This window comes from Mustelus asterias, chromosome 9 (genome assembly GCF_964213995.1).
Source record: "Mustelus asterias chromosome 9, sMusAst1.hap1.1, whole genome shotgun sequence".
Lineage (NCBI taxonomy): Eukaryota > Metazoa > Chordata > Chondrichthyes > Carcharhiniformes > Triakidae > Mustelus > Mustelus asterias.
The window spans coordinates 27760235-27777709 of record NC_135809.1 but is presented as its reverse complement, the minus strand read 5'-3'; the positions used below and the strand labels follow the sequence as shown (position 1 = coordinate 27777709).

Here is a 17475-nt window from a genome sequence, read left to right as displayed (position 1 = left end):
TGAAAACTGGAAGTGGGCTGCTAAGGAGTCTGGGGAGGGTTTTTTAAGCGCATGAAGTATAAAAGGTAGGCTGCAGTATACAGCGGGCAGCGTCGGGAGCGGGCAGTGGAGTGCGTGGGAAGCAGAGTGTGAGCTATAAGGCTTTGGCTCACAGGGCTTAGGCAGAAAGGGCGAGGCAGGGGTGAGTTTAATTCATTCTTGCTGTTTCAACCTGGTACTGGCAAGGTATCTAGAGAGGATGGGTGTGCAGGCAGTGCTATGTTCCTCTTGCACTATGTTTGAGGTGAGGGAAGACGACAGTGTCCCTGCTGATTACATCTGTGGGAAGTGCACCCATCTGCAGCTCCTCCAAAACCGTGTTAGGGAACTGGAGCTGGAGTTGGATGAACTTAGGATCATTAGGGACGCAGAGGTGGCCATAGACAGAAGCTTTAGGGATACAGTTACTCCAAGGAATGAAAACAGATGGGTGACGGTGAGAGGGGCTGGGAGGAAGCAGTCCGTGCAGGGATCCCCGGTGGTCGTTCCCCTTAGCAACAAGTATTCCGCTTTGGATACGGTTGAGGGGGATGACATACCAGTGGTGAGCCGCAGTGAGAGGATCTCCAGCACTGTGTCCATCTCTGTGGCTCGGGAGGGTAAGGGGCAGAGCGGGAGGGCAATAGTTATTGGGGACTCGTTAGTTAGAGGGATAGATAGGAGGTTCTGTGGCAGCAAAAGAGACTCACGGATGGTATGTTGCCTACCGGATGCCAAGGTCCATGACGTCTCGGACCGTGTTATCCAGATTCTGAAGGGGGAGGAGAAACAGTCACAAGTCGTGGTACACATTGGTACCAATGACATAGGTAAGAGAAGGGACGGGGATGTAAAGCAGGAATTTCTGGAGCTGGGCTGAAAGCTGAGAGCCAAGACGAAACATGTGGTCATCTCTGGTACGTTGCCGGTGCCACGTGATAGCGAGTTGAGGAACAGGGAGAGAGTGCAGTTAAACATGTGGTTGCAGGGATGGTGTAGGAGGGAGGGTTTCAGATACGTGGATAATTGGAACACATTCTGGGGAAGCTGGGACCTGTACAAACAGGACGGGGTGCACCTGAACCAGAGGGGCACCAATATCCTAGGAGGGAAATTTGTTACGGCTCTTCAGGGGGGTTTAAACTAATTTGTCAGGGGAGTGGGAAAAGGAGTTGTAGTCCAGAAGTCAGTGAGGGTGGTGAGGTATTGGGGAAGGTATCAGGGTCAAGGGTGGGTACCTGTAGACAGGAAGGTGGGTTGAAGTGTGTCTACTTCAATGCAAGGAGCATCCGGAACAAGGTAGATGAACTTGGGGCGTGGATTGGTACTTGGGACTACGATGTTGTGGCCATTACGGAGACGTGGGTAGAACAAGGACAGGAATGGTTGTTGGACGTTCCGGGGTATAGATGTTTCACTAAGTGTAGGGAAGCTGGTAAAAGAGGTGGAGGAGTGGCATTGTTAATCAAGGATAGTTTAACGGCTGTGGAAAGGCACTTCGAGGGGGATCTGCACACTGAGGTAATATGGGCTGAGGTTAGAAATAGGAAAGGAGCGGTCACGTTGTTAGGAGTTTACTATAGGCCCCCAAATAGTAATAGAGATGTGGAGGAAGAAATTGCTAAGCAGATTATGGATATATGTAGGGGTCACAGGGTAGTTGTCATGGGGGACTTTAACTTTCCAAATATTGATTGGAACCTTTGTAGGTCAAATAGTTCAGATGGGGCAGTTTTTGTGCAGTGTGTGCAGGAGGGTTTCCTGACACAATATGTGGATAGGCCGACAAGAGGTGAGGCCACATTGGATTTGGTACTGGGAAATGAACCGGGCCAAGTGTTAGATTTGGTTGTGGGAGAGCACTTTGGAGATAGTGACCACAATTCAGTGTCTTTTGTTATTGCGATGGAGAAGGATAGGGCCGTACGGCAGGGCAAGGTTTACAATTGGGGGAGAGGTAATTATGATGCGATTAGGCAAGAATTAGGGGGCATAAGTTGGGAACAGAAACTGTCAGGGAAAGGAACTAATGAAAAGTGGAACTTTTTCAAGGAACAAATACTGGACGTCCTTGATAGGTATGTCCCTGTCAGGCAGGGAGGAAATGGCCGAGTGAGGGAACCATGGCTCACGAAAGAGGTGGAATGTCTTGTGAAAAGGAAGAGGGAAGCTTATGTAGGGATGAGGAAACAAGGTTCAGATGGCTCGATTGAGGGTCACAAGTTAGCAAGGAATGAGCTGAAAAAGGGGCTTAGGAGAGCTAGGAGGGGACACGAGAAGTCCTTGGTGGGTCGGATCAAGGAAAACCCCAAGGCAATTAGTCTTATGTGAGGAATAAAAGAATGACCAGGGTGAGGTTAGGGCCGGTCAAGGACAGTAGTGGGAACTTGTGTATGGAGTCAGTAGAGATAGGCGATGTGCTGAATGAATACCTTTCTTCAGTGTTCACCAAGGAGAGGGGCCATGTTTTTGAGGAAGACAAGGTGTTACAGGCGAATAGGCAGGAGGAAATAGATGTTTGGAGGGAGGATGTACTGTCAGTTTTGAATAAACTGAAGGTCGATATGTCCCCTGGGCCTGATGAAATGTATCCTAGGATTCTTTGGGAGGCAAGGGATGAGATTGCAGAGCCTTTGGCTTTGATCTTTGGGTCCTCGCTGTCCACGGGGATGGTGCCAGAGGACTGGAGAATGGCGAATGTTGTTCCTCTGTTTAAGAAAGGGAATAGAAATGACCCTGGTAATTATAGACCGGTTAGTCTTACTTCGGTCGTTGGTAAATTGATGGAAAAGGTCCTTAGAGATGGGATTTATGACCATTTAGAAAGATGCGGATTAATCCGGGATAGTCAGCACGGATTCGTGAAGGGCAAGTCGTGCCTCACAAATTTGATTGAATTTTTTGAGGAGGTAACTAAGTGTGTTGATGAAGGTAGGGCAGTTGATGTCATATACATGGATTTTAGTAAGGCGTTTGATAAGGTCCCCCATGGCCGGCTTATGATGAAAGTGAGGAGGTGTGGGATAGAGGAAAAGTTGGCCGATTGGATAGGTAACTGGCTGTCTGATCGAAGACAGAGGGTGGTGGTCGATGGAAAATTTTCGGATTGGAGGCAGGTTGCTAGCGGAGTGCCGCAGGGATCAGTGCTTGGTCCTCTGCTCTTTGTGATTTTTATTAATGACTTAAAGGAGGGGGCTGAAGGGTGGATCAGTAAATTTGCTGATGACACCAAGATTGGTGGAGTAGTGGATGAGGTGGAGGGCTGTTGTAGGCTGCAAAGAGACATAGTTAGGATGCAAAGCTGGGCTGTAAAATGGCAAATGGAGTTTAACCCTGATAAATGTGAGGTGATTCATTTTGGTAGGACTAATTTAAATGTGGATTATAGGGTCAAAGGTAGGGTTCTGAAGACTGTGGAGGAACAGAGAGATCTTGGGGTTCATATCCACAGATCTCTTAAGGTTGCCACTCAAGTGGATAGAGCTGTGAAGAAGGCCTATAGTGTGTTAGCTTTTATTAACAGGGGGTTGGAGTTTAAGAGCGTGGGGTTATGCTGCAACTGTACAGGACCTTGGTGAGACCACATTTGGAGTATTGTGTGCAGTTCTGGTCACCTCACTATAGGAAGGATGTGGAAGCGCTGGAAAGAGTGCAGAGGAGATTTACCAGGATGCTGCCTGGTTTGGAGGGTAGGTCTTATGAGGAAAGGTTGAGGGAGCTAGGGCTGCTCTCTCTGGAGCGGAGGAGGCTGAGGGGAGACTTAATAGAGGTTTATAAAATGATGAAGGGGATAGATAGAGTGAACGTTCAAAGACTATTTCCTCGGGTGGATGGAGCTATTACAAGGGGGCATGACTATAGGGTTCGTGGTGGGAGATACAGGAAGGATATCAGAGGTAGGTTCTTTACGCAGAGAGTGGTTGGGGTGTGGAATGGACTGCCGGCAGTGATAGTGGAGTCAGACACTTTAGGAACATTTAAGCGGTTATTGGATAGGCACATGGAGCACACCAGGATGATAGGGAGTGGGATAGCTTGATCTTGGTTTCAGATAAAGCTCGGCACAACATCGTGGGCCGAAGGGCCTGTTCTGTGCTGTACTGTTCTATCTATCTATCTATCTATCTATCTTGCAATAAGGACAAAGATGCAAATAATTGTCAAACTGAGTTTCAGAAAATCTTCAAGAAAACCAATTTTATTCACCAATCTTTGGAGGAGTCGTAAGATTCCATACGTAGGAAGGGAAAACACTTTCACAAGGTCCTCAAATTTAACCTTTGAGAGCCATTCAGGCAGCATCTGTGGAGAGAAAGACAGTTAACATTTCGGGTTGATCACCTTTTATCCAGGCTTTGCTGGCCTTTTACTGCTATTACATGCACAGTTTTATTTTACAAATTCTATATGATGATAGTATATTGAGTATCGATTTGCTCACAATATAAGGGAGGAAATGGCATAGTTGTATTGTCACTGGACTAATAGTCCAGAGACCCTGGTTAATGCTCTGGGGATCTGGGTTTGAATCCCACCAGGGCAGATGGTGAAATTTAAATTCAGTTAACATCTGGAATTAAAAGTCTAATGATGATCATGAAACCATTGTCAGTTGTCGTAAAAACCCATCTGGTTCACTATGTCCTTTAGGGGAAAGAAATCTGCCATCCTTACCTGATCTGGCCTACATGTGACTCCAGATCCACCTAGGAAACTAAATATTTTAGATCTAGTATCGCATAGAATTCCTACAGTGCAAAAAAAAAGGCCATTCGGCCCATCGTGTCCGCACTGACTCTCCGAAAGAGCATCCCACCCTCCCCTCTGCCCTATTCCCGTAGCCCCATGCATTTACCATGGCTAATCCATGTAATTTATGCATCTTTGTACACTCAGGGGCAATTTAGCATGGCCAATCCATCTAACCTGCACATCTTTAGATTGTGGGAGGAAACCAGAGTACCTGGAGGAAACGCACAAATACATGGAGAGAACATGCAAACTCCACACAGACCGTCACCCAAGGCTGGAATTGAACCCGGGTCCCTGGCGCTGTGAGGGAGCAATGCTAACCACTGTGCCGCCCACATTAGGAATGAGACAGTGTCAATCAGTAATCTTGTGGTAAAGGATCCCATGGAAAAGAATGATTATAATCTGGTTAGCCAGTAGAGAAAAAAATTGCAGTCAAATTAGTATCTTTATTGCAACAGTATTTCTTTAAATGCAGGATTTCTAATTATTCTATCACCACGGATTTTAACAGAGTCAAAACACCTTGCTCTTGAAAAACCTACATAAAGCTGTCCAAGTGTACAAACAGGCCCAGGAGTATAAATACAAATGTTGTTGAGAGCCTGGCTTTGTGACTTGTTTATAATCATAGAATATATGAAAATGTAACTGGATCTGTGTTCCCCTGACTTGAAAAGGCAGGTTTACATCTGATGGGCTCAATATTATTCGAGGAATGAACACTTGACGTCCTTGAAATCTGCTGGTTTATAATTTCAGCTTCCTAACTGTTCCTTTCTTCAGTCTAGGTTTCTATGGTGACATGTCTATTGGAGTCATAACCTCTGGAGGATATAGATTAGGCTTATCCGCTGGCCGAATGTGGCCAGCCAGAATGTTTAATCCAACCCGCCATACCATTGGACCTATCGGGTCTTGAGCTAGGCCCTGATGCAGCATGTGAGGCAGGGGTGGGTGGTGTAATAATTCCAGTTCACCAGTTAGGTAAATATTAACTGCATTGTTTATTTACATGGAACTATAATAGAGGCTGACAGCCTCGTGGCTGACAGTCAGCTCCTGAGAGGTTCTAAAACAGAAACCCGAGCTCACCGGCTCACCCTCCAATTGGTTCCCCGGGTGATGTGACCCTTACTCTGCAGATGGATCCTTAAAGGGACAATCACCACCTCCCTCCCCCCTCTAAGTCCTTTTATACAAATGTCAATGATCAATTTACACAGTCCAAGATAATTAAACATTTAGTACATGAATTTAGACAATTATAAATTAGCCTTTCAAGGGTTTTCCAAACCCTTGTGGAGTAGAGTAACTCTTCCCTCTGGGGTGCTTCCACAGGACTGCTGTCAGCCGAAACCACAATGACAGGTGCCTCTTCAGGCACAGGCAGTTCAGTTCCATCTGTTTCCATGGAGACGTCTGTTGTACCTGCCAACAACCAGGTACCCTGAAAGCAATACAACTCCTGATGGCGGTACCGGCTGCTGAGTCAACTCTCGCTCTCTCAAATGGTCTTTGTGTTTCCGGACGATCCTTCCTTCTATATCCACTTGATAAGACAGGGATCCAGTTTTGGATGCAATGACTTACTTTTACTTCAGTGCCTCAAGTGACCTTTCCAATTATGGAACAATGGGGAGTGGGTTGGCTGAGGTGGATTGAGAAATTAGATTAAAAGAGACAATGGTAGATTATCAATGCAAACATTTAAAGAAACAATTCATAATTCTCAATGCATATGTTTTCCCTTGAGAGAAAAGTGTTACAACCACTAAACTAGGGAAGTTAAAATAGTATTAGATTTTTAAAAGTGGCTTTAAAGTGTCGCCAAAATGCAGGTGGCCTGAGGATTGAGTTTAAAAAGAATCAGTGTAAGATGAACATGAAATTGATAAAAAGGGAGAAAATAAAATGAGTAAATTAACAAGAAATATATTAACAGATTGTGACAGCTTATACAAGTATGTAAAAAAGAAAAATTTAATGGAAGTAAATATCCCTTGAGACTGAAACAGGTGTAATTATAATGACATATAAAGAAGTGGCTGAGATATTCAACAAATACTTTGTGTCTGTCTCCACAGTAGAAAATGTAAAGAATGTACAAAAAATTACAGGAACTAAGGGGAATAGAAAATAATAATTATTAGTGAAGGTGTTGGAGAAATTAATAGGGCTAAAAGCTGACAATACACTGAACATGATGACCTGCATGCTAGAGTTTTAAAAGATCTGGCTGCGTAGATGTGTAGTTTCTGACTTTCTAGTATTCCCTAGATCCAATAACAGTCTATAGAGTACATGGTTTTCCAGGTTCCACTCTGCACCTTTGCAGTCAATGGGTGCAGTTGCACTATTTTCCTGAATTCTCCTGTCTGCACCTTTGCAGTTTATAGGTGCATTTGAACTATTTTCCTGAAATCTCCCTCGCTGCACCTTTGCAGTCAATGGGTGCAGTTGCACTATTTCCCTGAATTCTCCCTCTGTCTGCATCTTTGTAGCCTATAGGTGCAGTTGCGCAATTTTCCTCAATTTTCTCTCTACCTGCACCTTTGCAGTTCCACTACCTTCCTGAATTCTCTGTCTGCACCTTTACAGTCTATAGGTCCAGTTACACAAATCCTGAATTCTTTCTGCACCTTTGCAGTCTATAGGGGCAGCTGCACTATTTCCCTGAATTCTCCCTCTGTCTGCATCTTTGTAGTCTATTGGTGCATTTGTACTATTTTCCTGAAGTCTCCCTCTCTGCACCTTTGCAGTTTATGGGTGCAGTTGCTCTATTTTCCTGAATTCTCTTGCTGTTTGCACCTTTGCAGTCTATACGTGCAGTTGCACAATGTTCCTGAATCCCCTCTCTGTCTGCAGCTCTGCGGTCTATAGCTGCAGTTGCACAATTTCCCTGAATTCTGTCTGCACCTTGGCAGTCTATAGGTGCAGTTGCACAATTTCCCTGGATCCTCTCTCTGTTTGCACCTTTGTAGTCTATTGGTGCATTTGTACTATTTTCTTGAAATCTCCCTCTCTGCACCTTTGCAGTTTATGGGTGCAGTTGCACTATTTTCCTGAATTCTCTGGCTGTTTGCACCTTTGCAGTTTATACGTGCAGTTGCACAATGTTCCTGAATTCTCTCTCTGTTTGCACGCACCTTTACAATCCTATAGGTGCAGTTGCACAATTTTCCTGAGTGTTCTCTCTGTCTGCACCTTTTGCAGTCTATAGGTGCATTTGCACAATTTTCCTGGATACTCTCACTGTCTGCATGCATCGGTGCATTCGCACCATTTTCCTGGATTCTCTCTCTGTTTGCACCTTTGCAATCTATAGGTGCAATTGCATAATTTTCCTGGATACACACTCTCTCTCTCTTTGCAGTGCATAGGTGCATTTTGCACTATTTTTGCTGGTCTGTCTCCCCTTGCCCACCCTGCCTGCAGTGCTGGTGTTCCAGGGGTTGAGTCACTGGGCTGGAAAGGCAGGATAGATCCCAGAATACACTGAGAGTGCTGAGCTGACAGCAGCTGGAAATGGCTGAAGTGAGCAGCAGCCTGCTGGAGCAGCTCAAATCCTGCATCGTCTGGTCCTGGACCTACTTGTGGACGCTGTGGTTCTTCCTGATGCTCTTCCTGGTTTACATCCTGAGGGTCCCCCTGAAAATCAACGACAATCTGAGTACAGGTGAAGGGGTGAGGGGAGGAAAAGTTCAACAAGTTTCTGTTGTTGGTGTTTTTTTTCCTTGGGAGAGGGGAAGGGGAGCCTGGAAACTGCCAGAAGCCACTGTTAACCACCCCCCTGGTCATGCAATCCGCCAAATCACCCCCTCTCCAACTACACACTTTCACCCCAAAACCATCGGGCTTGACAAAAATTAAACTGTGGTAAAGAGCCCTACAAGATCGCAGACTGCAACTCTTCCGCAGGGTCCTAGCGCCCGCCTCCACCTAAAACCCCCACACTCTCTATATCTCATCCTGATGTTATACAGAAGGGCTGAACTACCCCTCCCTCCATTCGCTTTTATTTTTCTGCAGATGGGCTGGTGTGCGGTTAGACAGATTTTGATTATTACATTTCTGTTCTAAATCTCAGGGTGGCACAGTGGTTAGCGCGGCTGCCTCACAGTGCCAAGAGGACCCCGGGTTCGATTCCCGCCTCTGGTCACTCTCCGTTGCGGAGTCTGCACGTTCTCCCCGTGTCTGCCTGAGTTTCTTCTGGGTGCTCCGGCCTCCTCTCACAGTCCGAAAGACGTGCTGGTTAGGTGCATTGGCCATGCTAAATTCTCCCTCAGTGTACCCGAACAGTCGCTGGAGTGTGGCAACTAGGGGATTTTCACAGTAGCTTCATGGCAGTGTTGATGTAAGCCTGCTTGTGACCAAGAAATTAACTTTAAAAAAACTTCTACTTTTGACACAGTGGTTAGCACGGCTGCCTCACGGCACCAGGGACCCGGGTTCGATTCCAGCCTCGGGTCACTCTCCGTTGCTGAGTTTGCACGTTCTCCCCGTGTCTGCATGGGTTTCGTCCGGGTGCTATAGTTTACGCCCGCACTCCAAAGATGTGTGGGTTAGGTTGATTGGCCAGGCTAAATTGTCCCTTAGTGTCAGGGGGATTAATAGGGTAAATACTTGGGGTTACGGGTGGGATTGTTGTCGGTGCAGGCTTGCTGGGCCAAATGGCTTCTTTCTGCACTGTCGGGATTCAATGATTCTATCTTGCCGCTTCAGCCCAGGCCTCTCTGGAACCTGATCTGAGCGAATTTGCTCTCCAGATGTGAATGGCGGTTTCTTTGGTCAGTTAATGTGGTGGATTGCATACAACTTTCATGAAGCTTGATTTATGTGATGGTGGGCTTCTCTTGAGTAGATTTTTAAACAACCAGCTTGATTTTAGCCTTGTTCACTGGAATTTGGTTTTTGCTGTTTGTTTTTCTTCCTTCACTTTCTGGAATTCATTGCTTCTCAATTTGTTGTCCTTTGCTGTTTCTTTCGCATTTTCACATGTTTCGTCTTTTCTCCCTCAAACTTAATTTCCTTTGCCCCCGGCATATTTTCTTTTGTTCCATTCTCGTCAGGCATATTTATTGTTACTTCCTCTGATACTTTTTTTTCCCTGGTTAAACCTTATTCGCTCTCTCAGATATAAGCTTGAGGTCGTGTGTGTTTGACTGTTGCTGCGTTCATATGTTTATGTGCGAGCAGCTGGTGCTGTGGGCCACTGCGATTTCACACAGTTAGAATTGTGGAACATCAGGACCAAAAGCCCCAGCAGAAATATTGTAGCTCTGAGAATGCAGCAGAAAGGAAGAAGGGGCCTGGGTGAGTGAAAGAGTTGTGATTGGCCTGAATTTCACATTTACAAGAAAGTATTAAGTGTACCTCATGCCCCACAGCTACTTTGCCACATAGATTGCACTGATCACAAAACATGTAATTATATAGATTAGTGGATTTCCTGTGAGTTATACATGGAAAGTCAAATTATACACTTTTTGAAGAGGAACGTTATATAGTAACAGGCAATGCTGGGCTCTCTCCCCAGGTTTTGACATACACCAACCCTAATTCATCTAAACCTCTGCTGCCTATGTGTTGTCCCGAAGTAAAGTCTGTTCACTCATCATTTAATCCTTGCAGACCTCTCTGTCCTTGATGCGTTAAATTCTAAACACTTGTCCCCATTCACAGATCCCTCCCCCACGGCCTCATCTCCTTCATGCCTGCCTTCCAACCCTACATTGCAGCTTCCTGAGTATCTTCCTCACAACTCCCTGCTGCCCCGTTCTGAGCCGCTGCTACTCCTCCATTCATTGGAAAACTTTCAGCCTTCCCAGCTCTACTTTCTGGGATTCCCTCCGTGGTCCTCTGCCATCTTACTTCTCTCACCAGTTCCAAATCATTCTATTTTCAACCATGCGCTCGGGTATCTTAGCTTTTTATACAAATAGGTTTTATACAACATCTGTTTCTCCTCTGTGAATCATCTTGGGGTTGATTTCTATGCAAAAGGTGCACTCTTTAACTGATAGCTTATGGCTGCTAAAACGGAGCAGTGCTTAAACTAACTTGTCCTTTTAAAAGCTTCCAAACGGTGAGAGGCAGCCTAGGCTAGTGAGTGGGCCGCAAGACTGAAACCAGGCACCAGCACTAACCATGAATAAGATAAATACACTTAATACTTGCTGAATATTTCATAACAAGTTACAGGAAATGCTTAATCATTCATACATTAATAGAACTGTCATCAACTTCAAATGGTCAAAAAACAAAATAAATATTTATGCTCACCTTACTTGGAGTACAAAAGTAACACATGGAACTGTAGCAAAGCTTTGATTGGATGCAGAGGGATTGCACAGCTCTCGCAGTCAATGTTGGTGTGTAATCAACACGCATCTCACTTCATGTGCTCTTGCTTTGCGTGTGCATTACATTAGTAATACCATAGGGGACAAAAAAGCGATGCGGACAGAAACCAGCAGAGTCTGGCAACCTTGTGTGCGGGCAACGGTTTACAAAATGTTTTGCGGGCTGCATTTAGTGTCCTGATGCACTACTGCTCCAATGTTTAATTGCTGTAAATGCCAATTGTTCAGGATGGAAATCTGCACTAGCTGCTGCTTGTAAGTTTCTGGGTTTACATTGGGAGATAAGGTGAAAAATTTTGAAATGTGACTGCTGAAATGTTCGGCACAACTTGTGGGGCCGAAGGGCCTGTTTTGTGCTGTAGTTTTTCTATGAAATGTGACGGACATGCAAGTTGCAAGACATATCTAAACGACTGTATATAAATTAAAAGTACAATCTGCCAGGTGTTTTAAGTACAGTTTGTCCTGTATGGAATGCCTGAAATATTTCAATGAAAGTGTTGAGATATTGTATCATGCGCTGAATATTACGAATCGTGGTATTTTCGCTTGTAACAGTTGTGTTAATCGCCTCACCACTGATTGTCCTTATCAAAAGCATGTTGTGCACATTACGGCAACTGTTTTGTATAATTATGCTTGTAATGTGCAGTGATGAAGGGGAAAGGGTGGTAAAAAGTTAGATTCTTCTGCTTGAGAAGATGCAATGGTGTTGCTGTGCTACCAAATAGCACTGAATTGTAGAATCATAGAATCCCTACAGTACAGAAGGAGGTCGTTTGGCTCATTGAGTTTGTACTGACCACAATCCCACCCAGGCCTTATTCCCGCAACCCTCATTTACACTGCTAAAGCCCCTGACATTAGGGTCAATTTAGCATGGCGAATCATCCTAACCCTGTATTTGGACACTTCTTTAAGCTCCCAATTTTTGCCAGAAACTAATTTTTAGATCTCAGCTAGTACATTGTGAAGTGATATTTAACAAAGATGCATGACTTTGAGAAGGAGAGAGAGCAAGTTAAGAGAATCACTCTGGTTTACTCTCATGTACTTCCGAACAGCTAGTTATGGATGGTGAGGTGCAAAAGGCTTTGGATCAGGTTGCCTGTCCTCTGACTTGTGATATAAGTGGGGAAAGAACAGAGGAGTAAAAGGGAAGGGAAAAAGAGGGGAAAAAATGGGGTTGTATTTAAACAAATGCAAACCTAAAAGGCAAACCTGCCTGGTCGGTGCAGCATGGAATGTATTGTTGCTAAGAATCCACCATGCCTTGGTAAAGCAATAATATATAAAAATAGTGATAGAAATAAAATTCTTTTTTTTTACATTTATACTCTTCTTGAGTTCACGATCTTCACCATGAGTAGGGCAGGAGGAAGGTCTCGAATACACCCCAACCAGAACAGCAATCAAACCCCATTGGTGCCAATCTGGTCCACACCAGCTGCCCAAGCCAACTGCGTGAACCAGCTCCCCGATGAGTCCGAGTTGCTGTAGCAACATGCAATTTTACATGCATGTTGTAGCCTGGAGTTATGGATAGTCATGTGAAAAGGCTCCAATTTGTTTAATCACATGACTGATCGAGACTCTCTTCTGCTCTTACTGCCTGCTATTAGTGTATGTTGGAAAGAGTTATGAGCTGAAATTCAACCTATCTGCCCGAGTTTTGACCATACCTTTCTTGGCCATCCAGTCCTGGGGTGGGATTTGAACACAGTAAGAAGTTTAACAACACCAGGTTAAAGTCCAACAGGTTTATTCATTTGAATTCATTATTTGAATTCATCAGGCGAATGAGGCTGAGGGAGTTCTTCCACAAACCCCAAGAGGCCAACAGCGAACACAATGAGACAGCCAATGAACCGGACTATTTGTAACTCCCACAGCTTGCCTGGACCTGCAAAGTTTCACTGGCTGTCTTGTCTGGAGACAATACACATACCAAATAAACCTGTTGGACTTTAACCTGGTGTTGTTAAACTTCTTACTATGTTTACCCCAGTCTAACGCCGGCATCTCCACATCGTGGGATTTGAACCCAGGTCTTCTGGCCCAAAGGTGGGGATGCAACCCACTGCACCTCAAGTGCTCCCTTTTAAATATACAGCATTCAAAGATGAACTATACTGAAATAGTTACAGTTCAATTTAAAACTGTTTTGCCAATCTGATATTTGTAGTCAGACCTACCTCGAGCACTGCGTCCAGTTCTGGTCAGACCCACCTCGGGCACTGTGTCCAGTTCTGGTCAGACCCACTATGAGAACTGTGTCCAATTCTGGTAAGACCCACCTCTAGCACTGTGTCCATTTCTGCCCAGACCCATCTTGGGCACTGTGTCCAGTTCTGGTCAGACCCACCTCGAGCACTGCGTTTGGGTCTGATCCCATAGTCACAAAGATGGACACCCAGTCACTGGAGGCAAGAGCAAGAAACAGCCTTGGAGCTAAAGTCTAGTGACAGGTGTCAGAGCTATGAGGAAAGAAGATGAAACCTGGACTTGTTGACCACGAAATGCAGTCCCTGAGAAGTGATCTTGGAAGTCTATTAGATAGCAAATGGGATGGAAAGAGGAGAGAGAAGTGGGCTCATTATCTGGCTGAATGCGACAAGGATATCTCAGCTTTTCATCATATAAGCCAGGAGGCACAGTTATGGGAGCAGGAACCTATAAAGGAACATAGACAGAACAGGTGAGTGGGTAAAAAACTATGGCAGATACAGGTTAATGTAGGGAGCTGTGATGTCTTTACTTTGGATGTTATAAAGAAGAATCAGAATATTTTCTAATGTTGAGGGACCAGAGGCTGTGAGCAGAAACAGAGATTTAGATGCCCATGTATATAAATCCTAAAAACCAGTGCAGAGCTACCAAATGAATCTAAATGTCTAAAGAATATTGGTCTTTATCTCAAAGGGGTTGAAATATAACAGTGAAGAAGTGATGCTTCAGTTGCACAGAGCCTTGGTTAGGCTTCAACTGGAGTACAGTATTACTATATCTTCAGTTTTGCCCATTCAACCACAGGAATGCTGTATTTGCCTTTGGGTACCATGCACATTCACTGGGTATGATACTCGGGCTTAAACTTTCGGTTAAACTATGAGGACAGTTCCATAAACTTACTTTGTATTCCCTTGAGTTTAGAAGGTCACCTGAGCAAGGCATTTAAAATTATATTTATTTATTTAGCGAATGCTAAATGGGGAGGCCTATGACAGCTTGAGGTGGAGGCCAGTGTGCCAAACGGTGTCGTGTGATGTCGAGGAACACAGCACCTGTCTTTGAATTTTTCTGAAAGCCGTTTTCAATGTAAGTGGTGAAGGTTGGTACCTGTTCCCCTTTGCTGTGGTCTTTGAGGAAACCAGTTTGGTTGGTGCTAAAGATTGGCGATATACGCTGAAGGATGAGGCATTCAAAGATTTTGTATGGGACCAATTATACCAGATTGGATATGATAGATACAGAGAAAAAAATCATGTTCTTCGGTGGGGAAATCTAGAATGAGAGTGTACAAAATCTTAAAATTACAGCTAAGCCATTTATGTGTGTCACCAGGAAGCACGTTTTTGTATAAAGTGTAATAGAAATTGGAAACTTTCTCACCCAAATGATCGTGGGTTTTGGGTGAGATGAAACTGATCGAATTTTGATGGCTAAGGCCATCAAGGGGTAGAAACAAATGTGGATGAATAGAATTGAAGTACAGATTTTCCAATCATAGAAATCATAGAAACCATAGAAACCCTACAGTGCAGAAGGAGGCCATTCGGCCCATCGAGTCTGCACCGACCACAATCCCACCCAGGCCCTACCCCCACATATTTACCCGCTAATCCCACTAACCTACGCATCACAGGGCTCTAAGGGGCAATTTTTAACCTGGCCAATCAACCTAACCCGCACATCTTTGGACAATGTTCAAAGAAATGATGGCAATATTGTGAGGAGCTGAACTACCTACTTTTGTTTCCATGTAAGCATCAATTTAGAGTTTGCAAGTTGAAGAACAATCAATTCCAAAACAGATGCCTAAATTGGCTCACAAATTCATCAACTTGCGAACTCCAATGAGGCAGCACACCGAGAGATAATAACATACTAAGGGCTTCCGAGTGGTGAAATTCAAGAATGTGAGTTAAAAATAGCTTAGGTGGTCTATGTTATTGGAATTTTCTACGGCGGTTATGGTAGGGCTGGCGCTTGCTTTTTTCTTCAGTTCTTCGTTTTAATCTTCACTCATGGCAGGATTTTGGACCATTTATTTTAAAATGCTTGTTTCAAGTACGTCAACATTAAATTTTGCATGGGTTTATTGGTGTATATTGATGCTGACGTGAGAAATTCCTGACAATTCAAAGTTCCTCTTCCACTGGAGGGTGAAAAATAGTGCCATATCTTGCTTTGCATTGGAGTGAGACCATTAGTTCATATGGCATGAACTCCTACTTTGTAATGTAAAACACAAATCTCTACTTATCTTGATATGATCTATGTTGCTCTCTATGCATTTGTTATGTGTGTGTGACTATGTGTGTATACTTATATTATGCATAGAGTGCATCTTTGTTTTACGAAGAACTCTCTGATTTTCGGTTTTCATGGATCTGATCAGTAATTATTGCCAATTGTGTGTTTTGCGAAACTCTGGGTTTCCAATGTTTCAGCAGCAGTATGCTTTACTCCTGTTGGGGAGGTCATGGCAAACTAACATATTTCGTTCAGTCCAATACAGTTAAAAATGTTTTAGCCGTTCAACTCATTGAATTCTGGAGATGTTTTAGCCACTTTAACTATATACAGGGCCTGATAATACAGTGGGCAGAATCCTCCCAAGCCCCCACTGACATGACCAATGGTGGGCCCAGTGGGAGAATATGACGGAAGGCCCAGAAATCGGTTTCACGCCGCTGTGAATTTACAGCGGGATATTTTGCTGGTGCCCACCGTGGCAAGTCAGAAAACCCTCCAGAGGCCGGTGTGAACCTCATTAGCATCCCATTAATGAGATGCAGATGAAGTCCCAACTGCCTCACTCCAGATTCTCCGCGATGCCAGTGGAAACACCTTAGGAGCAATGTGGCGTGCAGATGTCGGCACTCATCTGGGCTGCCTCCAAAGTTCAGGATGAAGGCCTCCCGTAACCCTGGACCTTGGAGCACCACAGGTGAGGGTGGGGGCAAAATCTGCAGGTGGACCTTCGAGGTTAGGTGTCCATCTTCCAACCTCAGAATGTTCCAGGAGATCCATCTTCGCTCTTAAGAGGTCCATCTTCTGGTCTCAGAGTGCTCCTGCAGATCCATCTTAATTTTCAGAAGGTGCACCTTCTTTCTTCAACAGTGGGTCAGTGATGTTGGACACCTTCTCAGTATGGCACCTGGACAAGACTGCAGGCTACATGCCATCCAGGCCTCGCCACTGAATATGATGTGGAACATTGGGTGTATAATTTATGAGATGGGGGCTGGAGAATTTGGCGTGTTTCCTCGTTGATCACCACAGTGGGAAACACTTCATGTTCCTGCCCCTGCCACGGCACTTAGTTTCAAAATGAGAGAATTCTGCCCATTATCTGTGAAGTTTTTTTTCCAATTCATTCCCGAGCACTGAATCTATGGAGTCAGGTAATTTTTTTTCTGAGAACGGTGTGTTCCTTTAAATATAATTATATTTAAAAGTCTTTTTCCTAATTATGAGGTGGGGTAGGGGAAGTAACTCCATTTAGTTTTTTTATAGGTCCAAAAGTCCAGTTGATTCCAAACTGAGCTGTTGCCTGTTTGCTTTCAGTTTGTAAAAAGCTGGCTGGCAACCACAGATGACTCACCACAATGATCTCATCCCTCCACTTGTGTTAATTAGATGCTACCTTGTGCTGTTAGGCTGCTTGTCCAATATCCAGCTTTCACCAGTTAAAGGTTGGAAAGACTAGTCATCATGGTTGTTCCCCCGCCATAAACTCTATCTCCCCACCATAGATTCCATCTCCCCAAGCCCCCCAGTCACTTCCTCAGCTTGAACGTATTCAACTCTGAGGTAGAGTTCCATCGCTATACGCTCTCCGTATGTCACAAAGACTGCCTACTTCCATCTCCATAACATTGCTTGCCTTAGCCTGTATGCTTCTGAAACCCTCGTCTATTCTTTTGTCACCTTTCAACTCCATTGCTCTCTCACAGTTTCATCCTCCACTCTCCATGACCATTATTGGCTCATTCAAACTTCTGCCACTTGTATCCTAGCCCTGCTTACCCGTCACCCCGCCCTTGCCAATCTGCTTTGGATTGTGGACACCCCGGCATGTCAAAATTAAAATATTTGTCCGTGTTTTTATATC

At 44.6% G+C, this 17475-nt stretch overlaps 1 protein-coding gene across 8 annotated transcripts in view; it reads left to right on the top strand.

Moving 5' to 3' along the window:
• The first annotated feature begins 8261 nt into the window (after positions 1 to 8261).
• The window catches only part of LOC144498566 (suppressor of tumorigenicity 7 protein homolog), a 179041-nt gene continuing 169827 nt past the window's right edge, over positions 8262 to 17475 (top strand). For 4 of the 8 annotated variants that reach the window (XM_078219867.1, XM_078219871.1, XM_078219870.1 and 1 more), the window contains exon 1: positions 8271 to 8449. In XM_078219867.1, coding sequence (XP_078075993.1) covers positions 8299 to 8449 — 151 coding nt within the window. In that variant the 5' untranslated portion in view covers positions 8271 to 8298. Of the gene's footprint in view, positions 8450 to 17475 lie in introns of all 8 variants that reach the window. The other 4 variants (XM_078219866.1, XM_078219869.1, XM_078219872.1 and 1 more) reach the window with 2 other exon arrangements.